Source organism: Prunus dulcis, chromosome 1 (genome assembly GCF_902201215.1).
Source record: "Prunus dulcis chromosome 1, ALMONDv2, whole genome shotgun sequence".
In the NCBI taxonomy this organism is placed as follows: Eukaryota; Viridiplantae; Streptophyta; class Magnoliopsida; order Rosales; family Rosaceae; genus Prunus; species Prunus dulcis.
Genome location: NC_047650.1, coordinates 28,171,436 through 28,196,061, shown reverse-complemented (window position 1 = coordinate 28,196,061; position 24,626 = coordinate 28,171,436). Strand labels below are relative to the sequence as shown.

Genomic DNA, 24,626 nt, shown 5'->3' with positions numbered 1-24,626 from the left:
TTGTTTATTTTAACGGCAACAAAAAAAAACAGCAACATGCGATTCTTCCTGATGTTTGAGATTTCAACTCTTTTTTTTATTTTTTAATGTTTGAAATGAATATTCAAACCACTAAGAAAACCAGCCCTATTGGCTTTCATCCAAAGTTGAACAGATGTCATTTCTACATTGAACTCATTGCCAAACCCAAGCCCAGCCACGACCACAGTTCAAGTTGGTTCAAAATCAATTAAAGCTTTGATAGCTTTAAATTAAATCGACTTTTAATACTGCCCCGCTATTTTTTCTGTCTTGCAAAGTTGCAATGCAACACCAAAAACCGAAAATGAAGTTGACAATAAACCATCATTTCTTGTCTGAACCCAGGCCTACACGTCTTCGCCACACACGTGGCCTTTGGATCGAAAGGGCCTAGCTAGAAGCACGAATGAATGAAGCACTAAACCAAACATTTAAAAGTTAAAAATCAAAAAGTTATAACGTCATTTTTTTTCTTCAAGTAATTAAAGAGCTAGTTTAATTACCAAATTAGTACTAATTAACAATTTTGAAAGTAATGTGCACAACAATGACTGCAGGGCAGGCGATGGAGCTTTGCTGATAGAAAATAATGGAATTAGGGAAGAGTGGTCAGTCAGTGTAGTGTCAGCATCGCTCTGCCGTTGAACCTCAAGCAGCAAATTGTGAAGTGTCACTGTGTGTTTTATATGATGAACGGTTTGTTTTTAAATTTCGAAATCAGAAAAAAGCATAGTTTAGGTGGTTGAGGGGACACAACCCATTCACTCACTTTCAAATCCGTTTTTAAGCCTACTGAAATCCAGATTAAGAGCTTTTAAAAAAAATATATAAAATAAAGCTTTCTACTTATACCCAAAAAGAAAAAAAGAAAAAATCTCACTCGACCTTCCAGTCATGTTGATTCTTCAAGGGATAGCAACGTTATCAAAAAGGCCAATGCAGCAGCTTTTGCTATCTTTTCCAATTTCTTTACCTTATCCCCCTCCTATTTTATCTCAAAAAGTGCACAAAAACTGAGAGAATTTGAGCATACTCCATCTAGGGCTTGTTTGGCTGCATGCAAATTCGCATCCCCTCGATTTCCAGCTTCATAACCCATGCTTATTGCTTAACAACCTTTGAAATCAAGGGGTTGTCTCTTTAAGGTCTTGTTCAATAGTGCGGTTTGGATTAGATTGGAGTTGAGTCCAAGTCAATTCTTATGAGTTACACATTTCCCACCCCCCTCATAAGACTTAATAAATATAAGACTAACTCGTCATCTCATTATGGTAAATTTGTTGACGTGGAGCGCTAGTCATTGGGTTTACATCAAAATTAAAAATGCATGGGTTATTCCTAATAAATCCTAGCAATTTTGGGTTTACATCAAAATTAAAAATTCATGGGTTATTCCTAATAAACTCTGGCAGTTTTGGATTTTGATCTAATTTTCTATTTAATAACTAAAGTCCCAGCACACCAAACAAACAGTTAGAATTCTTGTCTATTCTAATTGAAATAGTTCAGTTCAGTTCAGTTCAATCAAACCTACTAAACATGACCTATAAAAAGAATAATGTACCATTGTGAACGCATTATAAAAGATATTTATACCGTATACAATATGTCTCATCTCACAATTATGCTATTATGTAAATAATAAGTATGTGAGAAATCTAATGTATTTGACAGCCTCATCGCACAAATTTTTTTCTTCATAATATAGGAAACAAAGATGCTACTTGTTGTAACAAGTCTTCTTGCATATATTGAGTCTCCAATTGGGCTGAGCATACCAAAACCGTTATTGGCCTGCGATGCTATTGGCGAACTGATTTTGGGCAGGTGGGTGAAAGTGATTTACTGCCTAAATAATGCCTGATAATGCCATGCCCTTAATATTTGATTACTACAATATCACTTGAATTACAGTTTTCTTTGGTTATTTTCTCAATATTTGACAATGACACTTACCACTCTCGAGTCTGCATATGAATTTCTAATTTGATATTACTGGTCCCAATTAGACATTGCACCCGTGATAATTGTTTCATCGTGACCCATTAGACTGTTCAGATCAGAGTTTGATTTATGCATGCAATGCAATGGCTCATACAACTTCCCACATCCTTCCTTTCATCCAAATGAGGTTTGTGATACAAAATTCTTTCTCTACATGCTCCAAATGTATTTGAAAATCGAGCGTGCCTCATAGTTGGCCATATGGAATCAAATCTTCCATGCATTTATAGAGAAAATGATGCATTCCAAATAGATAATGTTAGATGCCCAATTTATCTCATTTTTCATATGTAAAGTTTTGGAATATTATCAGGACGGTCCTGAAATTTTCATGACCCATAACAAATGTAAAAGATTAAGCCCTTAATATATAATTTGACTTGTCTCATTCAAATCAAATGCATAAGCAAGATAAATACTTGTAACAATTCAATAATTTCTTTTTCTTTTTCTGATTTCAGATTGTTGTTTTTTCATGAATTGTTGCAACTTGTAATAGAAAACTGTAGAAGGAAATCCAATGAAATTTTAATACTTCAAATAATAAACAAAGAACAACATGGAATTTGAGAAATCCTCCTCCACAACAACAAACTTAAAACTTCCAAATTTGCAATCAACTATAGTTTAAAAGAGTTCAAAGACCCCATGTTACTTTTTTTTATAAGATATTTTTATAAATATAATAAATATAATCTAACACCGTATAAAAAAAAATAACAAATTGGGGCCTCTGGATAGTGAGCCCAAGGCAGTCGTACTAGCTGCCCTGTCCAAGGTTAACACTGAATATTATCTTCTTTTAAGGGGTCTATTTAGACAAGTAGTTGTTCTTGAAACGATTTTTATAATTTTCCTCCTATTGAAAAACAACAAAGTGACAAGGGGTGGAGCCAGTGCATGCCATGGGCACCGGCCACTCTCAAATGTTGTTGTATAGAAAATTTATATTAGTACTGTCGTACAAAATATTAAAAAAATTCCTCACAAAAACTTAAATGCCTCATTTTGTATTTGTTTATCTTTCATTCTCATGTTTAAAATTCTTTTGATAGTTGCATATATTTTGTTACTATGAAAGAGTGTTAGATTATTCATAAAAAAAGTAAAGAAAAAAAAGAGAGAGAAAAGTGATAGAATTATGGATTTCTTAAAAACTAGGTTGATTTGTTACAAAATAAAGAGTTTGAAATAAAGTGTTAGGTATACCATGTTTTAACTAAGAGCATCCGCAATGGTTGTTCAATAGTTCAATAAATTGATCTTTTTTAGCATCTATTGAATTAAACTGCAGTTTTTACTTGCATTTGTACGGTTCAATAGCTTTCGATAAATAATTATATCTATGTACACGTCTTTTACATACTCAAATAAAATAAAAAGGATAAATTTAATAACATTACAAAATATACCATTACAATATTCTCAAATAGATCTTTAAAAAGAGATCAATTTTTAATATATTTGGAAAAAAAATTTAATTGATATATTTATTATATTTCATTGAATTATTGAAGAACCATTGCGGATGCTACATAACGCATTAATTGCTGTAAATTTTTTTATTTATTTGCATGTGGGTCCCATGGTTGCAATAGAGGGTTCATACCCTCTACTGCAATGAACTAAATCACACTATTACAAGTGAGATTTTATTGTTTTTGATCAATTTCATGCAATAAAATTGCATTGATTCTAACTATTGCCAATGCTCTAATTAGCTCTTAGTCTAATGATATTTTGATTATCAATATTGAAAAAAATGTCAAGTTCGAACCCACATGACCCGTTAATTAAAAAAAAGTCGCTATTTTAAAAATATATATTTTTAGAAATGTATATGACGTTAATATTTTATTGTCATCTTTGTTGTAATAACAATTGGAATAGAAAAACTGAATTCTTAACAATGAGAAAAAAAAAAAAAAAAAAGAATTACTGAAATATATAGCGCTGCCAGCCTGCTACAATGCGCATCCATGTACTGTGCGTATACGGTACCCAGAGGCCTTCCCTTTGCGTGAGAGTGCGCGTTACGGTTCTAGCTTATCCTAGAAGTAAACATCGCAAGACCAAAAAAGCCCAAAGCCCAAAAGAAAAACAAAAAGAAACAAATCAAAGTAAGTAGGAGTATTATTAACTGTTTGAAGGAGTCTACTTAATAATACTGAGAGTCGCATGCACTAGTGTCTGCTTAACAGCAAAGCGTCCCCATTCCTCTTCGCCAGTCTATTTAATTAATCAAACTAAATCTACTCACTCTCTCTCTAGCCACAACCAGATTTAAATCACAATCTAGAGAGAGAAAAGACAAGGCAAGAGAAAACCCACTCCATTTCTCTCTCTAAAAATCACCATTTTTCCCAAAAGCTCAACACTCTCTCCTTCTCTCCTTCTCTCTCAATATCTACATATCTATAATCTGCGTATCTGTATATTTATCTACGATTTGAAACCCTAGGCATTTCGAATCCTGACCTGCATTTGGATGTGAAAGAGTGTGCGCTACTCAGATCGGCTATGGATGAGGTTTCCGGCGACGGAGGTACGACTCCGGTGGCGGAGTTCAGCTGTAATGGACCGGCTCCGGGGGCTACTCCGACACCGCCGCCACTGACGGTGTCGGGATCGTTCAAGGAGGGGAAGAGTTCATCGCGGAGAAGAGGATTCATGAGGCCGAGCATGGACGGCGACGAGTTCATTAACCTCTTGCACGGCTCGGATCCGGTCAAGGTCGAGCTCAATCGGCTCGAGAATGAAGTCAGAGGTGCGAATGCGGCTCGATCCGCTGGTTTTCTCGAGATTTGCTACTGCTTTTGCTCGATTTAGAGTGTAGTTTCTCCGTTTTGACTGTTGTTTTTGGGTGAGTTTTGCAGATAAGGACCGGGAGTTAGGAGAGGCACAGGCTCAGATCAAGGCTCTCAAGCTCTCTGAAAGAGCCAGAGAAAAGGCTGTTGAAGAGGTTATTTTCGTCATTTGCTATTACGCTGATTTTTCGAGCTGCTCTTTTTTTTTTTTTTTTTTTTTTTTTGCGTGTCCATGTGTGTATACTAATATTGGTTTCTGGATTTTCTAGGTTGGCATCTTTGCCAAGCAGCTTATGTGTTTGTCTTGAATTTGAATCTCAAATCTTATTCAAATTGAAATTTGTATAGTTTCCTTCTCTCCGGGCAATATCAGTCACGTCTGAAGAATTATTCTTGGTCGTGTTTCTTCCTTAATAATAAAATTTACATTTAGCCCATATTTTAGGATCCTGGGAATTGCAGGAGTAGACGATGGCTATTTTAACAATTATTATGATCAATAGGGAATCTGTTTTCTAGTAACTCAGGGGCAAGGCAAGGGTTAATTTATTTTTTGGATTCCATTTCTGGAGAACTAACTAGCATAAGTTGATTATTAAGAATTTGACTTGTTCTTCCTGAAAAAGAATTTAACTAGTTCTTATTCCTTTTTTAGTTCTGGGGTAACATATTTTAATTGGCCCAAAATTTTGGTATGTATAGTAATGTATTACTTGTATAGGAATATTGTTGGCATGTGAGCTTAAATGCTCAACAGTCCTGTTCACCAAAAAAAGAACAAAAAGAAAAAAACAGAGAGAAGGAAAATGCTTAACAGCCTTAATTGGTACATTTTCTCATGTTTGCAATATAGCTCATGGTTTCCTCCTTTATTGTGACACTTGCATTTGTTTCCATTAGCCACTTTGAGAGATATCAAAGAATTTTGTTTTCTGATAATCTGGAACGCTGGACATCATAAATCTTAAATTTTGATATGTGTAATATTAGGGGAATTTTTTCCCTTTGTTTTCTCTCTCATTTAACTAGTATGTCATTAAAATTGTTGCTGACTTTTCTATTTTTCTGTGTTTTGATTACATTGCAGCTCACTGATGAACTATCAAAGGTGGAGGAGAAGCTGAAGTTAACAGAATCACTTCTAGAAAGCAAAGTATTATTTGAATTTGATCCTCGTCTCAACTTATCTGAAAGTTCGCAAACTTATTTTCACTTTGGTTATATATACTTGTTATCACAATTCTACTTCGTCAAAAAATGTTTTGCAGAATCTAGAAATTAAAAAAATCAATGATGAGAAGAAAGCTTCCATGGCAGCTCAGTTTGCAGCTGAAGCTACTCTACGCAGGGTTCATGCTGCCCAAAAGGATGATGATATGCCTCCAATTGAAGCCATTCTTGCACCTCTGGAGGCTGAGCTCAAGCTTGCTCGACAAGAGGTACTTTGTGTGTTACCCTAGCAGACGGAATTTATGTTGACTTGTAAGTTTAATTAATTAGTTACTTTGCTGCTTACAGATTGCAAAGCTTCAAGATGATAACAAAGCTTTGGATCGCCTTACCAAATCAAAAGAAGCAGCTTTACTTGAGGCTGAGAGGACTGTTCAGGTTGCTTTGGCTAAGGCCTCCATGGTGGATGATCTTCAGAATAAAAACCAAGAGTTAATGAAACAGATAGAAATTTGTCAGGTAAGTGCAAGGTCATGCATGATATTCGTTTCTTTAAGTGCATTAGACATATTTTTTCTTCTTTTGGCGGTGGTGTTGGGAATTTAATATTATAGTTTCCTGCTTTTGGTGTTCGACTAGGATGATTTATATTTCTACTGCTTCTGTGTGGTAGGAAGAAAATAAAATTTTAGACAAGATGCATAGACAAAAGGTTGCCGAGGTTGAAAAGCTGACTCAGACTGTGCGGGAGTTGGAAGAGGCTGTTCTTGCTGGAGGTGCAGCGGCAAATGCTGTGAGGGATTATCAGCGGAAATTCCAGGAGATGAATGTAATATGCCAAACATATATAGATGCTCAATATTGGCTTTTGCTTATTGTTAACCTGTAACCTGTAGTTGAAAGCATTCTTAAGATTGAAGAGGTATGGTTTTGTGTTTCTCAGGAGGAAAGGAAAACTCTAGACCGGGAGTTGGCCCGTGCAAAAGTAACAGCAAACAGAGTAGCTGTAGTGGTAGCAAATGAGTGGAAAGATGCTAATGACAAAGTGATGCCTGTAAAACAATGGCTTGAAGAACGGAGATTCTTGCAGGTAGTGGTTCTTATCTTCTTTTTTGGTCGAACTCTTAGCTTCTTACTGACTTTCTTTGAGCTTTCAGTGTTTGGCTTTACTGTTTACTGTAATTGCCAAACTGTGTTCTTACAGGGAGAAATGCAGCAACTCCGTGATAAGCTTGCCATAACTGAGCGAGCCGCCAAGTCCGAAGCTCAGTTGAAAGTAATAATCCAGTTCTGCAATCAATTTCAAATTTGTATGTAATTTAAAGGTGGGATGTTATGTAGAGTAAAAGTTCTCTTTGTATTTAACAGGAAAAATACCATATGCGACTTAAAGTGCTTGAGGAGAGTGTCAGAGGATCTTCTAGCAGTACTAATCGCAGCACAGCTGAGGGAAGAAGTACAAGCAATGGGCCCTCTCGACGCCAGTCTCTGGGTGGGGCTGATAATATTCCAAAATTAACTTCCAATGGCTATTTATCCAAGAGAACACCGGTCAGGTCTTTGTCCTCTAGCACCAGTTCAGTGTTGAAGCATGCTAAAGGCACATCAAAATCATTTGATGGTGGTACAAGGTCACTGGACAGGGGTAAGGTTCTCTTAAATGGTACAAGCCCCAGTTTCTCAGTTAACCAATCTTGTGAGGGAACCAAGGATGGTGAAGCACAAAATAACTGGAAGGGAAATTCGGATGATAAGCCAAATGAATTCTCAACGGTGGATATAGAGGATAGTGTTCCAGGGGTTTTGTATGATTTGCTGCAGAAAGAGGTTGTAGCTTTGAGGAAAGCTGGTCATGAGAAAGATCAAAGCCTGAAAGATAAGGATGACGCTATCGAGGTCGACATTCTTTTCTATCAGTCTATTATTCTGTAATGTGTGCTCTTGGTTAAGTATTCATTTGTGATTCTTGTCTTTCAGATGTTGGCTAAGAAGGTAGATACCTTGACTAAAGCAATGGAGGTTGAGGCAAAGAAAATGAGAAGAGAAGTTGCTGCCATGGAGAAGGAGGTGGCTGCCATGCGTGTGGACAAAGAACATGAGAATAGGGCCAAGCGGTTTGGTAATGCCAAAGGTTCTGTCAACAGTGCTCAGGTTCTTTCTGGAAGGTAATTATTTTTCAATCTCTTACCACCTGTAATGTCTTAGGCCAAACTAGTTTTATGGTTGTACCATTTATTATGTTTTCTTAGTAATAGAGAGATTGGCGATGATGGATCAACTTGCTTTAGGATATACATCCCCTCATTTGTGTAAATTTGTTACACTTGGTACTTACTATTTATATTACTATTTATACCTTCAAATTATATAGAGCTTATATAGGAAACATATTTTTTTTTCTCTTTCCAAAGATAAAACTGCCAGATCATTTAAAATCTCATTCTCACATAAATGTACAACCACTATATGAATGTTGTGCTCTGATGAGAATAATTGTGGCTATGGTGGTGATTATTGTTTTTACATAACTTGTAGAAGTTGACGTGTTTCACATATTTGTGCAGAGGTTTGGCACGAGGTGGGTTAACACGCAGCACCCAATGATAAAAATCCTAATTTGCAGCTGCATAAAGGCGTTAATCTGCATAGGCCTTGTTCTTCCTTCCATTTTCCACATTTTATTATTATTTTTCCTTTTTCCCCCTACTGTGATTGATTAAAAGATTGTAGCTGGCATGCCGATGATACTGTGTTCACCAAAGCTGGCAAGGAGAGAATCCGAAAAGGAGGGCAAACTCAGAGAAAGAAGTCGGTATGCTTCTGACGTAGATTGTTATTCCCATGCTTAGAGATCAGCAGAAAAGAAGAGAAAGGGAAGAAGATTATTGACTTTGGGCTAACCTTTTGTGGTGTCGTGAGTGGGCAATGATTGTGTTGTATAGGTAGCTTATTGGTTTTTACTTTTGTTATATCTTTTGCAGTTTATATTTGTAATTGCAGCTAGTGTGATTGTTGTTGGTTCAGGGTTTGTTAATATTCTTGTAACCAGATCAAGATCAGATCTTTTGTGGTTGTGTTAATTCATCTATAGTCCACTGTTGGTTATTTATATGTATGTCTGGTAGAATGTTAAATTCCTATGTAGTCCCTATCAAGCTCACGTTAGGGGACTGGGCTATAATGTTATTAGCTTTATGATATACACTATGGTTTGAAATGGGGCCTCAAATCAAAACCATCATTTTTATTTTTTACTTAACGCCGTTGTTCTCTTTGTCGTTTGCAGTCTGGAATGAAATAAACAAGCAGAAACTTTCTGACAAATTGAAATGGGTTGGGCTTCACTCTCTCGAGTCTTCTCTAACAAGAAATAAGAGTAGGGTTCAGCAAGCAGAAATTGTGATTGATATTCAGTGTGTGATTTCCTTGAGATTAAACCTAAAACTGAAACCAAAGGCATAGAGCATGGACGGGGATTCGAAAACCAGACTTAGGGTGTAGAGTTAGTTGCATTCGTATGTTTTACCAATGGGGTGTTAGCTGGTTTTCATTCCCTCAAAATTCCTATGTTTTGTTGGACTGATTCAGGTCTTTGGTGTGCTCTAAAGTGGTCTTAGGTTCAAGTTTCCTCCCCTTCCTAATGACCCAAAAAAACCTATATTTTATTTTATTTTATGCTTTCCTGGATAGTGCTGGCTGGGTTGGCCTGTTTTCGATGCCGGGTCCGTCATGAATCTCTCTGGGCCATTGGTTGTAAAGCCCGTAATTGTATCAATTTTTCATTAATTCGGCTGTTATTTATTTAAATTCTGCCACAAAACGAACGAATCAAACGCCGAAACTCAAAAGCGCGCCAAGAAGCTGCGTATCTCATTCTCATGGCCATCGACTCTCTCGTCCTCGGTAACTATACCCCTCACCTTCATTGTATTCTCTCCCAGAATTTTTTACTTTTTGCCTTAAATTGATTAATTAATTAATTATTTATTTTTGGGGTCATCAGGCGCTGGGCAAGAGGTAGGTAAGAGCTGTGTAGTGGTGACAATCAATGGGAAGCGAATCATGTTCGACTGCGGAATGCATATGGGGCATCTAGACCACCAACGCTACCCCGACTTCTCTCTCATTCCTAAACCCGAACCCGACCCGAACTTCGATCACGCCCTCACTTGCATCATCATCACCCACTTGTACGAAAAGAAAACAAAAACCAACTCTAATATTTTAAATTCTTTATGGTTCAGTAGACTTACCTCAATATTTGTTGATCTTTTGCACTTGGGCAGTCACTTGGATCACGTTGGAGCCCTCCCTTATTTCACGGAAGTCTGCGGTTATCGTGGCCCCATTTACATGACGGTAAGGTGCTCGGGAAAATGTCTGTGTCAATTGGCATTTTGATGTTCTTGTTGTAACGGTTTTTCGTGATTGTGCTGCAGTATCCGACAAAGGCATTGGCTCCTATAATGTTGGAGGACTATCGAAAAGTGATGGTTGAGCGAAGGGGTGAGGAAGAACAGTTTTCTTCTGATCACATTGCCGAATGCATGAAGAAAGGTACTTGAGTATTTCTTATGATTTTGTTGAACCAGTTGAAGATTTAGTCGTCATAGGTTACTTGAAAATTTTCACAAGTTAAGGGTTGTTTTTGTTTTCTGAAATTCAGCTTTTCTGTTATTGTTTTATGGTTACTTTTTTATATGGTTCCTCAATGCAGTTATACCGGTGGATCTGAAGCAAACAGTGCAGGTTGATAAAGACCTTCAAATCCGTGCGTACTATGCAGGACATGTAATTCTTGTTTATCTCACATCTAGAATACATTATCTGTTGATATCATGCTTATACACACCAGAAAAGAATTATAGTTCTCCTATTTCGTTAATAATTTTCTTGGAACAGTCAATACTGTTTGTCACTTTCGTGTGTCATTCCTTGAGTCCTAATATTTATTTTTCTTCTAAGGTTCTTGGAGCTGCAATGTTTTATGCAAAGGTGGGAGACGCTGCTATGGTATACACAGGAGACTATAATATGACACCAGATAGGCATCTTGGAGCAGCTCAAATTGAACGACTAAATTTGGACCTTCTTATTTCAGAGTATGGGATATCTATGTCTTGTATATTATTTGACTTTGCACCTTATCATTTGTTAAACATTGGATGTCCTTTGTTGATGAACTCTGAGTACAATTTCTTTTAATGTATGAAACCTTTGTGTTCCATTCCATGCACTCACTTATACATAGATATTTTTTCCTGTTACAGGTCCACATATGGAACAACCATCCGGGATTCAAAATATGCCCGGGAAAGAGAATTTCTCAGAGCTGTACGTAAATGACAAAATTGAAGTATCAACAGTTCATACTATAATTTAAACTAGTGTAAAGAGTCATAATTATCAAACTCTTGGTTCTTTAACATGCAACTCATTGCTGTAAGAATCAATTTCTATTGATGATGTCATACATGTCATACATATATGTATTCCTTTGTGAAACTGGTGGCTGTCAAAATTGGATGCAAGATTTTCTTATCTTGCTCCTCTGAAGGTGGTTTTGTTGGTAATCTCTAATATAGGTTTATGTAGGTTCACAAATGCGTCGCTGGTGGTGGAAAAGTGCTAATTCCAACATTTGCTCTTGGGAGAGCTCAGGTACTATAATTAAGAGAGTTTCATTTTTCTTTGACTTCGTATTTATATTTTGTACTTGGAAGGAAGTTCTTCCTGTTCTAAGAAGGAAAAATGAGAGAGACCTCTGAAGTCCTGAATAATTGCTTCTGGATTACAAATTTCCTTGCAGTTAGCCTTCGCGTCCTTATTAAGCTTTCATACTTTAATCAGCATTGTTATCGTATTGATGCCTTTCAAGCTAGTTAGATAATGGATTTGTATTAATAGATTTAGATTTTTATGGAAATTGTATCTAGTTAAAATCCATCATTTATATGACAGAAATAAACAACCATATTCCAACTTTAACGCCTTGAATTCATGACACCAGACACTGCTACAACAATTCTAATTCTTTGTATCTTTAAGTTTGATCTTGATTCTGTTTATTTTAGTGCTAATGATTTTCGTAGCCAATTCTGAGCCCTGGCTGTGACATTTTGTTCTGAATGTAATCTATTATTTTGTAGGAGCTCTGTATCTTGCTGGAAGATTATTGGGAGCGCATGAATCTAAAGGTTCCTATTTACTTCTCAGCAGGTTTGCACTAGCTTCTGTACTTCCCTCTCACATCTATTAACTGTTTGCAGGATATGTGGTCAAACTGTATGCTATGCTCTCACTTATCAAAGTGGATACTTTGCAATCTAAGTTTTGTTACTTGCACCAATCTTGATCTGATAACATTTTGGTACCTATAACGTGGGTAAATAAATCTTAGAAATTTGTGATTAGTGATAATTAATGTATAAACAAGAAGTGGCTATCTAGCAGGGATCAAAGTGTTAATAATTTCATCTTTGACATGATTCTGGAAGTTTATCTGCGTGTGTGAAAAATTTTCTGATGTGGCAAATCTTTTACAGTTTCTCAATTTCTAGGGGTGCCTTCATTTCTTTCTTGGTATACAGCGGTGTTTCAAATTTTTACTGATGATATTATTTCAGGTCTGACCCTTCAAGCCAATATGTACTATAAGATGCTTATCAGTTGGACCAGCCAGAAAGTTAAAGAAACGTACTCCACACGCAATGCATTTGATTTTAAAAATGGTACTTATTTTATCTGTTATTAAATTTCTGAGGGACTGAAGTTGTTGTTTCTTGGAAATCAAGATATAATGTTGTTATAACCAAAAAAATATATATATAAGGTTGTTCTTTGGGATTTAAAGCAGAAAAGATTAAGAGTGAGTAGTTTATCAAGTAGCAATATAAAATGTTGATGAAAAGGAAGAACCACACAGCAGTATTATAGACATACGAGTATCTACATTTTAAGTTAACTTTGCGAGAATTGATATTGAATATTTTATTTCATTGCTTGATAACTAGTTGTTTAATGAGCCCTCCATCTTACTTTTTTTTGTTTTGAATGTCGCAGCTCACAAGTTTGACCGTTCTATGATCAATGCTCCTGGACCTTGTGTTCTGTTTGCCACACCAGGGATGATCAGTGGTGGTTTTTCACTTGAAGTTTTCAAGCACTGGGCTCCTTCGGAAATGAATCTTGTTACACTGCCCGGGTAACTGCCTTCTTCAATTTCATTTATCTCCAAATCTCAAATTTATTATCAGATATCAATAGGAAACTTTTGGGTTGGAATTTGGAACCTAGAAGGTGATCGCTATAACAAACACCATAGTAAATTCTGGAATATATTTTTCAGTTACCAGTTGAGTTGATCTACCTTGTAACTCTCTTTTGATGTTTAAAATTTAAAGACAATGTCGTCATGTTCTATGTCCATATGATACTATGGTTTGCTGGAACTTGATAGGCGGAACCAAAAAAAGAAAAAAAGAAAGAATAGGGTGCCAAGTTGAACTTTTAGTCATCAATTTTTTCTGTCCTTTTCTAGGTATTGCGTGGCTGGAACTATAGGACATAAATTGATGTCGGGTAAACCCACCAAAATTGATATGGACAAGGACACGCAAATTGATGTGCGATGCCAGGTTCAACTTCATCTCTCACCCTTTACAATAGTTTCAACATTCTTCTTCAAGAATGTTTCCATTGAATTTTCATTTTTAATAGTTTTACACATGAGGTGATTTGTTTACAAATACAAATTGAAAGAAGTTTTCTTCTGTTTTTCGCATTTCTTCATGATTGTCCTCTTATACATTCAATTTTGATTGCCAGATTCATCATCTGTCTTTCAGTCCTCATACAGATGCCAAAGGGATTATGGACCTTATCAAATTTCTCTCCCCCAAGAACGTGATACTTGTTCATGGCGAGAAGCCTAAAATGGCTACTCTAAAAGGAAAAATACAGTCCGAACTGGGAATTCAATGTCATGACCCTGCAAACAATGAGACTGTCTCAATTTCTTCAACCCACTATGTGAAGGCATTAGCTTCGGACGCATTTATCCGAAGCTGCTCAAATCCAAACTTCAAGTTTTCGAAAGGCAGCCAAGAAGATGAACACGGTTCAAATTCGAGAAACAATAATTTCACTCCGCGACTGCGAGTAAGTGATGAAAGGGTAGCAGAAGGGGTCTTGGTTATGGAGAGAAACAAAAAAGCCAAGGTAGTACACCAAGACGAGCTTCTGCTCATGTTAGGAGAAAAGAAGCACCAAGTTCAATTTGCTTATTGCTGCCCCGTTGATATTGGCCACTTGGGAGAGACCAAAAGTTCAACAACAAATGATGGGCAGCTTTGCAAATCTGAGACATGCTCTCGGCTTCTTCGCCAATTGTCTGCAAAACTGTCAAATGAATTTTCTCAAGGGAACATCCAAGATTTTGAGGATCATCTTCAAGTGGAGTCGTTTCATGTGTCCATTTGTTTGAAGAACAACTGCCCTTACAGATTAATGGATGTTCAAAACAAATCCCAAGAAGTAGCGTTTTTCTGCTGCAGTTGGGGGATGGCAGATGAGAAGCTTGCATGGAAAATCATTTCCATCTGTCAAAATTTTAACGTACATCAGCATAAACAAGGGTGTCTGTAGCCTGGCTGACTCATGTTGTTACTGAGGATTTCATGGAGCAGAGGGAGGACGCGTGTGTTTGAGTACAAGTTCACGACATGTCGTTGCGCCGCAATCAGAGTGTCTGTCAGACGGCATAGGGAGGACCAGCACGTGTAGTTCTGCTCTACCAGCACGTGTAGTTGTTGGCGGCACAAAGGGGTTCTGCTACCACGTTTGAATTTTAGGTGAGTGAAAGGAAGCTAATGATTCTTCATTCAAAAAAATTCAAAATAAAATAAAATAAAATATGAAAGGACACTAGTTATATGTTCTTCAAAAACTTTTTTATTTTATTTTTTTGGTTGAGTGAAGGGAAAATTGGATTGACAACGTATCGAATAGAATTTAATGAAAGAAAGTGACCGGATCTCTACAATCCAAAAACATTTATAGTACCTTTGTAGATCACATAGTGATCATCTACCCATCCATAATATTTCCATCTTTATACAACAAATATACAACAAATATGATTAGCAATCTGTTAAATAGAGTGGGCAACAACAAATTATCTCCCTTTTTAATTTTTTATTTATTTTATAGTTCTTAATATTGAAAAACAAAATTTGGATTTTTCATTCACAAAGCAAAAATTCAGAACAAACTGGAACCGTTAACTATAATGATATAAGAAAATCAAAATTGATACATAACTAATTAGTATTGATTTTGTTCCAATACAGAAAAATCCTTCTCAATTTCAATTATAACAGCAATTATGGGGATATGTAAATCCCATAACATAAATTGTTACACAATATTATTTAATTGGGTATCTTATTTGTATATGATACCCATAGATAATTTTCAGGAAATTATCATGCTTAAATTTTTACAATTTTTCATTGAATATAAAATATAAATTCTGATAGAGCATAACATGTTTTAAATAGAGCTCTAATAAAGGGGAAGCGGCATATGTATATATAGATAGCTATAGTTAGATTTAGATATGCACATGTTTATTATACACTTCAATCATATTCTACAAATTCGACTGAAAAAAAGAGGTAAAAACATCTCTCTTCTACGAGATTTTTATTTATTTATTATTTATAACAATGAACCGATGAATTCACGAAAAAAGTTTAGTACAAAAAATTCTATATTGTTTTTAGGGAGATTCACTATTATACCCAATATAGGAGCCTAAATTATAAAAATACCTCATATGAAATGGACTTTAGAAACACACCCAAAACTCATTTACAACATAACAAAAAAGCCTTTAACTTCTTATAAATTACAAAACTGCCATCAATTTATTAAAACAAGCCAAACTTTGAAATCTCATAAAAGTACCCAAAACACTCAATAGGGTATCAAAGTAATTTAATAATTAATATTAAATTCAATAAGGCTGGCTGTCATTGTTTGGAATTTTTTTGGGTTTGTTTATAGAAATTTAATTGTGTATGATTTATTTATAATATTAGTGCTAAGAATGAGTATTTCACTAAATATATCTTGTTTCTATACCTTTGTCTCATTATCTCATTGTTTAATAAAGAAATTTGACTGCTGAAAGTTTTTAAAGGGCAGAAAAATTGAGGCTGATCAATTAAGATAAAAAAAGAAACTGAACGGTTGTGCCGTCGTGTGCTGGCAAATAAGAAGGGTATTTGGCGCAAAAACTCAACAGAGGAGTCAATTACCGAAATGACGAAAAAACCAGCAAAAACCTTTCATCCATGTCTATCTACCATTCAAAACACAGAAAGTGTTGAGACTTTGCGACTTTGAAAAAAGACACACACAATTCCCAAACCCATCACCATATCCCTCACTAATACTAATACTAACAGTTGTAATATAGGAAGGAAGAGGCGAGCACACACACTCTCTCTCTCTCTCTCTCTCAATCATGTCTCTATTTCTCTCTCAATTATAATTGGCAATTCAATTGCCTCTTTTTCTCATAATTTCATCACAAACATGTCCTCGGAATCTTCGGCTACGACGGCGGCAGCGGCTGAGTCCCATGCGCCGCTCCTCCTTCCCCGCCAGGCGAGCAGCGGCCGCGACTCCTCCGACCTCGGCTCCCCGACCGCCCGACCCGCCACGCTGGCGATGCTGCTGGGGCGGGCCACCGGTCGCCGTGGCCCCTCGATGCTGGTGCGGGAGACGGCGGCCCGGGAACTGGACGAGCGGCGCGCCGACTGGGGCTACTCCAAGCCGGTGGTGGCTCTGGACATGATGTGGAACACGGCGTTCGTGGTGGTGTCGGTGGCGATGCTGATATGGACAGACCATGAGCACCCAAACACGCCGATCCGGCTGTGGATCTGTGGATATGCGCTGCAGTGTTTCGTGCATGTGGTGTTGGTGTGGGTTGAGTACCAGAGAAGGAATAATATTGCTCGGAGGATCAGTAGAAGAAACCAGGACGCCCAGCAGAACCAGCACCAGGTCGAAATCGATGCAAATGATACCGACGATGAAGAAGCAGCAGCAGCAGCTAGGGATTTGGCGATTTCCACGCGCTCCAGGTTTCTTCTAATTTGCTTTTGGATATAGTTGTTATGGTTCATGGAGTTCAAAGTGGACACTGAAACCCAGTAATCTTGATGAATGGGGTTGCTCTCTCACAATATAAATTGAGCTTGGCTGAGTCCTATGTATCACATAAGAGGTGGATAGTAGTGGTGGTTGGATATTTAGAGTACGTCATAACCACGTTTAGTGACTAATTTAAGCCCATAATCGAATTCCACTTTTCCTTGTATGCCATCCGACTGAGATCTTTACTGCATAGTCCAAGATGGGATATTGACATCTTTGCTTGTTTGGAAGTTATTAGAGTTGGGGAATGACAGTCGGAAACGTTTTGGATTTCATAGTTATGATTCTGGCATTATTCATATCATCACTTTTTTTGGTTTTTTGGTTTGTAAAAATCCAACTTAACTCATCAAAGCTTTAATCTTGAAGTTGCTCATATTTTTGCTCTCTACATTTCATTTTGTGTGGGGATGATGCATGCAAAATATGTTTGTGAATTTGACCAAACTGTTATGACTACTTCCTATGTTATTTCCAGTCCCCAGCTTTATCTGCAATTAGAGTTTTCATGTGCTGCCTTAGTACCTGTTTGTGGAAGGTCTATAAATTACTGACTGACTGCATTTTATATGGCCTAGTCTCTCTAAACGATGCGAAACAGTGAATACAATGGCATCGTTTCTCTGGTGGATAGTTGGCTTTTATTGGGTAGTCGCTGGCGGTGAAGTTCTTCTGCAAAATGCTCCACGTTTGTACTGGTATTTCTATAACCAATCTATTAAGAAATATTCCTTCATCTCAAATTATGTGCATGTATGCGTGTCTTCTTTCTTTCCTTTTTTATAATATAGTAATTTAATTTGTTTAAAACAAGCAACTTTTAGGAATTTTAAAAAGTTTCACCAGAAGGGAGTTATGGCATTATAATGTTAGAGATGAATACAAAAGCTGGGCCAGGGCAGATCACATCTAAAACTAAAACCTTACTTTAAGTTTCTATAGCGCTAAAACTGTAATGACTGTCAGCCCATTTTAACACAAGAGTCACCCTGAGCTGTCATCTCTTTGTGTGTCTATAGACTATGAACGGCCTAATTATCTAAAAAGTTTGTAACTTCTAGAATAAAAAATATATATTTTATTCTGAATGTGTGCAGGTTGGCTGTGGTTTTTCTGGCATTTGATGTCTTCTTTGCCATCTTTTGTGTTGTTCTGGCATGTTTGATTGGAGTTGCTCTTTGTTGCTGTTTGCCATGCATCATTGCAATTCTTTATGCGGTTGCTGGACAGGTTTGAAGTGATAACCTAAACCTTTGATTCAAAAATTTATCGACAAAATTAAGAAATTGTAACTGCTTATTCTTGACTTGATTTTTTTCTTTTGTTGGTGTGACAATGTAGGAAGGTGCATCTGAAGCAGATCTCAGTATTCTTCCAAAATACAGATTTCGATCGAGCAGTGAGGAAAAATCTAGTGTTGGAGCAGGGAAAATGATTCCAGTAGAAACAAGCAGTGGGTACTTAGCAATTGAGCGTATACTTTTACCTGAGGACGCGGTATGCTCTGGCATCACATTATCATGAATTGCATTTATATTTCAGTATATTACTCCTATTATGTTGAACTCAATCTGTTTATTATAGTTTATTAGAAAATTTTATTTTAATAAGAAAAACCCCATTTATCCTCCATATTATGCCAGAGAGTTATACTGATGTATGTACTTATGAGGGTCAGTTGGTAAATGGGTATCTTTTACAGGCCAAATATTAAAGCGATTTGTGCTTTTATGGTATTTTGGAAATTTATGAAGAATTTTTATGCTCTAAAGATGTATGGTTTTGGCCCTCTTTCCAGGAATGTTGTATATGTCTCAGCCCCTATGAGGATGGTACAGAGCTTCACACTCTTCCTTGTAATCATCATTTCCACGCTACTTGCATTGTGAAATGGCTTAAAATGAATGCAACATGTCCTCTCTGCAAGTACAACATTCTCAAGGGAAATGAACCGGTTTGAAGGATCAACAGGACATTGCAAGTGGTTGGTTCTGCACACAGTGGCGTATGTACAGAAATGTCATGGCATAAAGAGCAAAGATTTTAAATATTTATTGATATTGAATTACAGCATAGTTAACTAGACCTCATTTTGTCTGTTTTCCGGCCATTTGGAGTCGTCTTGATTCTTTCTGTTTTCGTCTGTGCTGTTCCATGCCTGTGCAAAGATGGAGAAAAAGATACAGGCTTCAACATCTTAATGTGTTACTAGGGTTCCTTTCTTAGCAAGGAAAACGATTGTTTTACATATTTATCATGTATTTCTGTTGATATGAGGTTGCTAAGAATGTGTGGTGTAACTCGGTTATTCTGGCAGTAGTCTTAGTTATATATGAACTAATAACATCGTTTTGTTGAACGCCAGGCTCACTGTGTTGACTACCAGAAGTTGGAGTTTGACCTAGTTTATAGGCACAGAAAAAAAGGAGTATAAATTGATGAACCAAGCTTTGATTATCTCGTTTCTAATTAACTCTTTCACAGAGGATGCCCTACCGGGAAATTTTTTGCCTTGATCGAGAACAGTTGTTACACAATTTGAAGGCATACAACTTTACATCATTTCACCAAGCCAATTTTCAAATACAAGCAGTTACCGGGGTAAATCTACTTCTGTAACATGCGCACTTATAGGTTGAAACTTGAAACCCTATGCCGGTCTACTTCTATAATCTACTTCCATATTTCTGCATCTGAATTTCTGGATCTTTGCTACATCACAATGACATCTAGAGGACCAAGACATTATCCTTTTATATAATTCCTGATAGCCGGCGAACAAAATCAGAATGCAGTGCATGGCTACCCTGCGTGACATGCCACACAAACAAACAATGGACTTAATATCTCATAACCATTTTGTTCTAAGCTCTTCTTAGACATGAATATAAGACAAACGTATATACCTTGTATGCCACTATATGTGCCACTGGAAGCCCTTGACTGCCAAACCTTGCAAACAGGGAAGCATCGCCGATAAGATCTAAGACCTTATGGCGACAAGGTTCATCTGGAAAACGCAGTGGTGGGTTCAACCAACCTTTACTAGCACTGCAAAAGAAAAATAGGATTAAGTGTACTATAAGTGTTTTCTCCCAAATCAAGTTGACATGATATATTCCCCACACGCTTCAACAAATTCTCTGCCTGAACTCGTTGTTTTAACTTGCATAAAATCATATCCAACTGGCAATTGTCACTTCAGTCCACCCAATTCGCATTTGAACAACCCATGTCATCTCCTAACTAGTTCAACTTAACATAAATGGAGCGTCTCACCTACAAACAAGTGCATTTTCTAGTCCACCCCCTTTTATGAGTCCTGCATTCCGCATTCGCTCCACCTGTTAGAACATGGAGTCAAGCATTACCATAATAAATTCAACAATATATAACTAAGCTATAACAGAAAACAGAAAGTAATTTCAAGACTACTAATGGAGAACCGTTTAGTATTGACCTCCTCATAAATGCAAAAGGTTCTTGACAAAGCAATGTGCTTGGAATAGAAAGAGTTATCCAAGGAGGTCACAGAAAACCACTGGCAGCCAATAGCCTGCACCTGCTGAAAGTGTCAAACAAGCATGCCCAAAACTTAGCCTATGAATTCTCACATTTGGACAAAGAAGTAGCGAGAAAAACAAAATAATCTGCAGATATTTGATAGCCATTCCTCTCATTAAGTAACCAATCTCTTTCAAGTAAGGATATTTAATAAGAACACTTTTCGTTTCACATTCCAAAACCATGCTGTCAGTGAAGAGAATTCCCAATCCAGCAAAATGTGTACCTGTCGAAAGTCGATCCCGTAAGTGATACGAATTTCTGGTGATGGAAATGCAGCAACAAAAGAATCATTCCTCCACACATGCACTGGTTCATTCACATATGCTGCCATCTTCTCACAACAGTTGCCACAATGATCTGTTGCCTCTTTTAAGCCAACTAGTTCTATAGCCTCTACCCACTCACTTGCTGACCCATCAAAAATAGGAACCTGCATGACTTGATTTTGGGCATTATTACTTTTCCTATGTCATATTCAAGAATCAATAGTTCTCTATGTTCTAAATTCAGATTGCCTCAACTTTCTTAAAAGTGGCAATTACACAGTCCAAGCGCCCCCAATAACCTACTATGTGTAATTTCCCCCCCTGATATGTCTCCTAGTGAAATCAAGAGCAAGTCCTCCTCAAGACAAATCGAAAATTCACAAATATATGGTACCAACCTCAAGATCGAAATCTTCGGGGTCTGAGTTCTTTATCTCAATCCGGCAATTATCAACCTCCATAGCTTCCAAAGCCGAAAGCAAGTGCTCAGCCGTTCGAATTTTGACCCCATCTTTACAGAGAGTGGTGCACAGAGGCGATTCCTCAGCAAACTCAATCGAAGCTCGTATCACATTGGGCTGAAAATCAAAGTACCTTCCTTTGCTGACAAGCTCTGGCCACAATTTCACCGTGGAGACCTTTCCACTGTGCAAGCCTTTCCCCTTCCGCTCTATGCATCCCGCTATGGTTTGCTGAAGCCTACCAGTCTGTAATCAAACAATACAAATCACATTCAGACATTAAAAATTGCTTAGAAAATCAACCGGAAATGACTTGAGGAAAAGGGAGGGAGATGTAAAGTCATGTATGTATTTACAGAGACTGAGAGTGTGTTTACGGATTTCCAGACGACGGATTTAGATGACTTGAATGCGTTGAAGGCACTGGAAACTGTCATAGCTTACACGATGCCGGTGAGTACCAATACGTCGTCGTCTTGCGTCTCAATCTAGGAAAGTGTTGAAGACAAATAAGAACGGGGAGACCACATTTTGGCGGGACTATGAGAAGCTAGGGATTTCTATAGTTTGCCTAACTGGAGAGGGACTGTTATGTGTTCTTTCTTTTTGGGCAAAAAGGTTGTTTTGTGGGGCGAAAAGGGAAACTATTTTCATTATTATTATTTTTTTAAAAAAGAAAAAAAAAAGAAAAGGGAAACTAACTTCTTTTTTTTTTTTTTGTCAACCAAGGGAAACTAACTTATGAAAATATTTACCCATCCCAGCGAGTTTTTTTTGGGATAGGCCTATCCTGCGAATCTTTGACGAGATAAACATAACCCGATACAAACAAATTTTTATCAGAAAGATCAATCCTGTCATAAGTTTTGTTGGGTTGACATAGCCCAACAAAACATTTGTCGGGATATACATGACTCGCGAGTTTTTTGTCGGGAAGACCTAGCTCAGCGAAACATTCGTCGTGATAGACCTTGGCCAGCAAATATTTGTCGCAATAGAGCTATCTCTTTTTGTTGGGTATACCTATCCCGCAAATTTTTTGTCAAGTATACCTATCCTGACGAATCTTTGATAGGATAAACGTATCCCAGCGTGAGATTTTTCGGCAGCATAGACCTAGTCAGGATAGACCTATGTTGATGAAATTTAATTGGGATAGATCTATCGCATGACGACTTAAAATACTTTATATATATTTGTAATTGTATTTTTCTAGATGTTCGTCGTGATTAATAAAAAGACCTCTCGCATGCTCTTGGCAAGGCTTTTTTTTAAGTACGAACACATGACAGGACCCGACCCAATTTTCGATTTGGAATTCGAGCCAAGTCCTGTGCGTGTCCGACACCTGGCAAATGTCGGGTACAAATGACCTTTTTACCCTTCTCGTCTCAAATTCTTTTCAAATTTTCCTTAGACTTCTGCCGAAAATTCGGCAGAGTCTCCCCTGTATTTTGACCAAACCCAAAATTTTTTCACCTGTTAAACAATCAAATAAATCCACACCAACTGCCAGAATATCTCAAGTAACAGATCTCAACTCTAGTTTTCCACTAAAACTAGATATCAGAGCATTTTCTAAAGTTTTCAAGGTTTCAAGGATTTTCTACAAAACTCTACCTTACTTGATGGCGCGGAAGCTATGAATGGCCCGGTGGTGGATCCCGCGTACTTCTACGGCCTGGGGGCGAAAAACAGGTTGAAAATGTGAGTGGACAAAAAATAATGTTCCTAAAAATAATTTTATAAACATAATAACCCCCAGTTAAAAATAAGTAAGGATCTAAATCGAGGGTTTATCTACATTTCAATACAAGGTATTCAAATAAGCATGTAAAAACCTACTGATGAATGTGCTCGTATAACTGAACAAATGTGTAAAGATATAAATGTGCGAATATCAAGAAACTGATATAAAATAACTGAAAGTCATAATTGAATAAAAGAAAACTCAAAATCCTTTGAAAATACCACCTATTTGTACCCCTGTCATATCCGTCAATTCCCCTGGTAGGTCTCGGGCGCCACGCAGTCTACCCGAGCCGCAAACTGGCGAAATCAGGGGACTATGATCGGCCTGTCCCGCCGGCAGATTCCTCGATGACACCAAGTCAGCTCGAGTCGCTCTGGCAGGATGCAGGGGACCGTAGTCATCCTGATCCGCAATCCTGGCAGGTCTCGGGGACACAGAGTCAGCCGAGCCGCAATCCTGGCAGGTCTCGGGACACCAAGTCTGCCGAGCCGCAAATCCTGGCACTCAAGGTCCGAGCGTCCCCGTAACTTGTGAGGCAAAGTCAAGTGCACTGACATAAACTGAAATCGGACTGGATGTCCGTAGACATCGGTCCAACTCTGGGTAATCACCAAGTAAAGGGTGGGTACATGGTGGTTCTAAAATAAACTATTTTTTTTTTTTTGAAAAATCTAATAACTCACTGCCTTTCTGTGAAACTGAAATGTTGCTGCTATCTCCTCTGTTAGAGTTCTCAAACTCTGCTTTTTATATTACTGAGTTTCAGTAACTAAATAACACGTAAATCAAAGTATTGTACAGCACAAATCACATTCGAAATGAATAGTTCATAAAACTTCTTCAAGATTAAATAATGACATTAACCCATATAAACTGATTTGTAAAAGCTTATTTGTATAAAATCATTATAAAAATCACTTAAATAATCTTATTTACATAAATCATTTATATAACTCATGCATATAAAATCGTTTAAGATATAACTCTTGCATAGAAAATCGTTTATGAAAGAAAGTCCACTCACTGATGGTCCGAGCTAATTGGACCATTCGAAGGTCCCTCCTGCAGGTCGACTGGACCTCTGGTGCCTGATTATCCATGAATAATAAATCAATAAACTGCTGAATAAAAAGAATTAAATTAAACACCCTGCCCCCGGCTCCTAGAAATACGTGCACTCATTTTAAAGTTACTCTTATGCCCACATTAGCTTTTTAGACAGTTAGACCGGCCTTAAAAGACCCGAAGCCTTACTAAGCGATAAACTGCTAGATCGGCCGATCCGGGACCCCGTGGGTTCACGATCTCCGATGGCCAATCTGGGCTCCTCTGAAGGTTCCTTACAGAG

General features: G+C 37.3%; 3 protein-coding genes across 7 annotated transcripts; 2 read left to right on the top strand and 1 right to left on the bottom strand.

The window, feature by feature from the left end:
* Window positions 1-4,210: 4,210 nt before the first annotated feature.
* LOC117636962 (microtubule-associated protein 70-1-like) lies at window positions 4,211-9,113 on the top strand. Its single transcript, XM_034371691.1, has 11 exons — window positions 4,211-4,792; window positions 4,902-4,987; window positions 5,920-5,985; window positions 6,101-6,271; window positions 6,351-6,521; window positions 6,676-6,831; window positions 6,946-7,092; window positions 7,207-7,278; window positions 7,371-7,898; window positions 7,980-8,167; window positions 8,567-9,113. Exons 1-11 carry the CDS (start codon window positions 4,546-4,548, stop codon window positions 8,604-8,606), a joined length of 1,872 nt encoding a protein of 623 aa, XP_034227582.1. The 5' UTR covers window positions 4,211-4,545; the 3' UTR covers window positions 8,607-9,113.
* Window positions 9,114-9,227: 114 nt separating this feature from the next.
* LOC117636953 (cleavage and polyadenylation specificity factor subunit 3-II) lies at window positions 9,228-19,595 on the top strand. Of its 2 annotated transcripts, XM_034371685.1 has the most exons (19): window positions 9,228-9,905; window positions 10,006-10,192; window positions 10,289-10,361; window positions 10,442-10,559; window positions 10,720-10,793; window positions 10,968-11,104; window positions 11,273-11,336; window positions 11,598-11,663; window positions 12,152-12,221; window positions 12,629-12,733; window positions 13,065-13,206; window positions 13,543-13,639; window positions 13,830-14,392; window positions 16,475-16,527; window positions 16,600-17,158; window positions 17,810-17,929; window positions 18,329-18,461; window positions 18,573-18,728; window positions 19,030-19,595. In XM_034371685.1, exons 1-19 carry the CDS (start codon window positions 9,881-9,883, stop codon window positions 19,189-19,191), a joined length of 2,904 nt encoding a protein of 967 aa, XP_034227576.1. In that variant the 5' UTR covers window positions 9,228-9,880; the 3' UTR covers window positions 19,192-19,595. The 2 variants fall into 2 exon arrangements, 1 of the variants encoding a protein (XP_034227576.1); XR_004587128.1 differs by lacking the exons at window positions 16,475-16,527; window positions 16,600-17,158; window positions 18,329-18,461; window positions 18,573-18,728; window positions 19,030-19,595 and adding an exon at window positions 14,675-14,854 and having other exon boundaries at window positions 13,830-14,633; window positions 17,810-17,917.
* Window positions 19,596-19,662: 67 nt separating this feature from the next.
* Window positions 19,663-22,102, bottom strand: LOC117636970 (probable UDP-3-O-acyl-N-acetylglucosamine deacetylase 1, mitochondrial). Of its 4 annotated transcripts, none has more exons than XM_034371697.1 (7): window positions 21,882-22,102; window positions 21,463-21,771; window positions 21,022-21,228; window positions 20,692-20,796; window positions 20,511-20,575; window positions 20,138-20,282; window positions 19,663-20,038 (listed from the first exon to the last, which is right to left on the bottom strand). In XM_034371697.1, the coding sequence occupies exons 1-7, from the start codon at window positions 21,960-21,962 to the stop codon at window positions 19,985-19,987; spliced, it is 966 nt and encodes a 321-aa protein (XP_034227588.1). In that variant the 5' UTR covers window positions 21,963-22,102; the 3' UTR covers window positions 19,663-19,984. The 4 variants fall into 4 exon arrangements, with proteins under 4 accessions (XP_034227588.1, XP_034227593.1, XP_034227599.1 ...); XM_034371702.1 differs by having other exon boundaries at window positions 20,692-20,793; XM_034371708.1 differs by having other exon boundaries at window positions 21,903-22,102.
* Window positions 22,103-24,626: the final 2,524 nt, after the last annotated feature.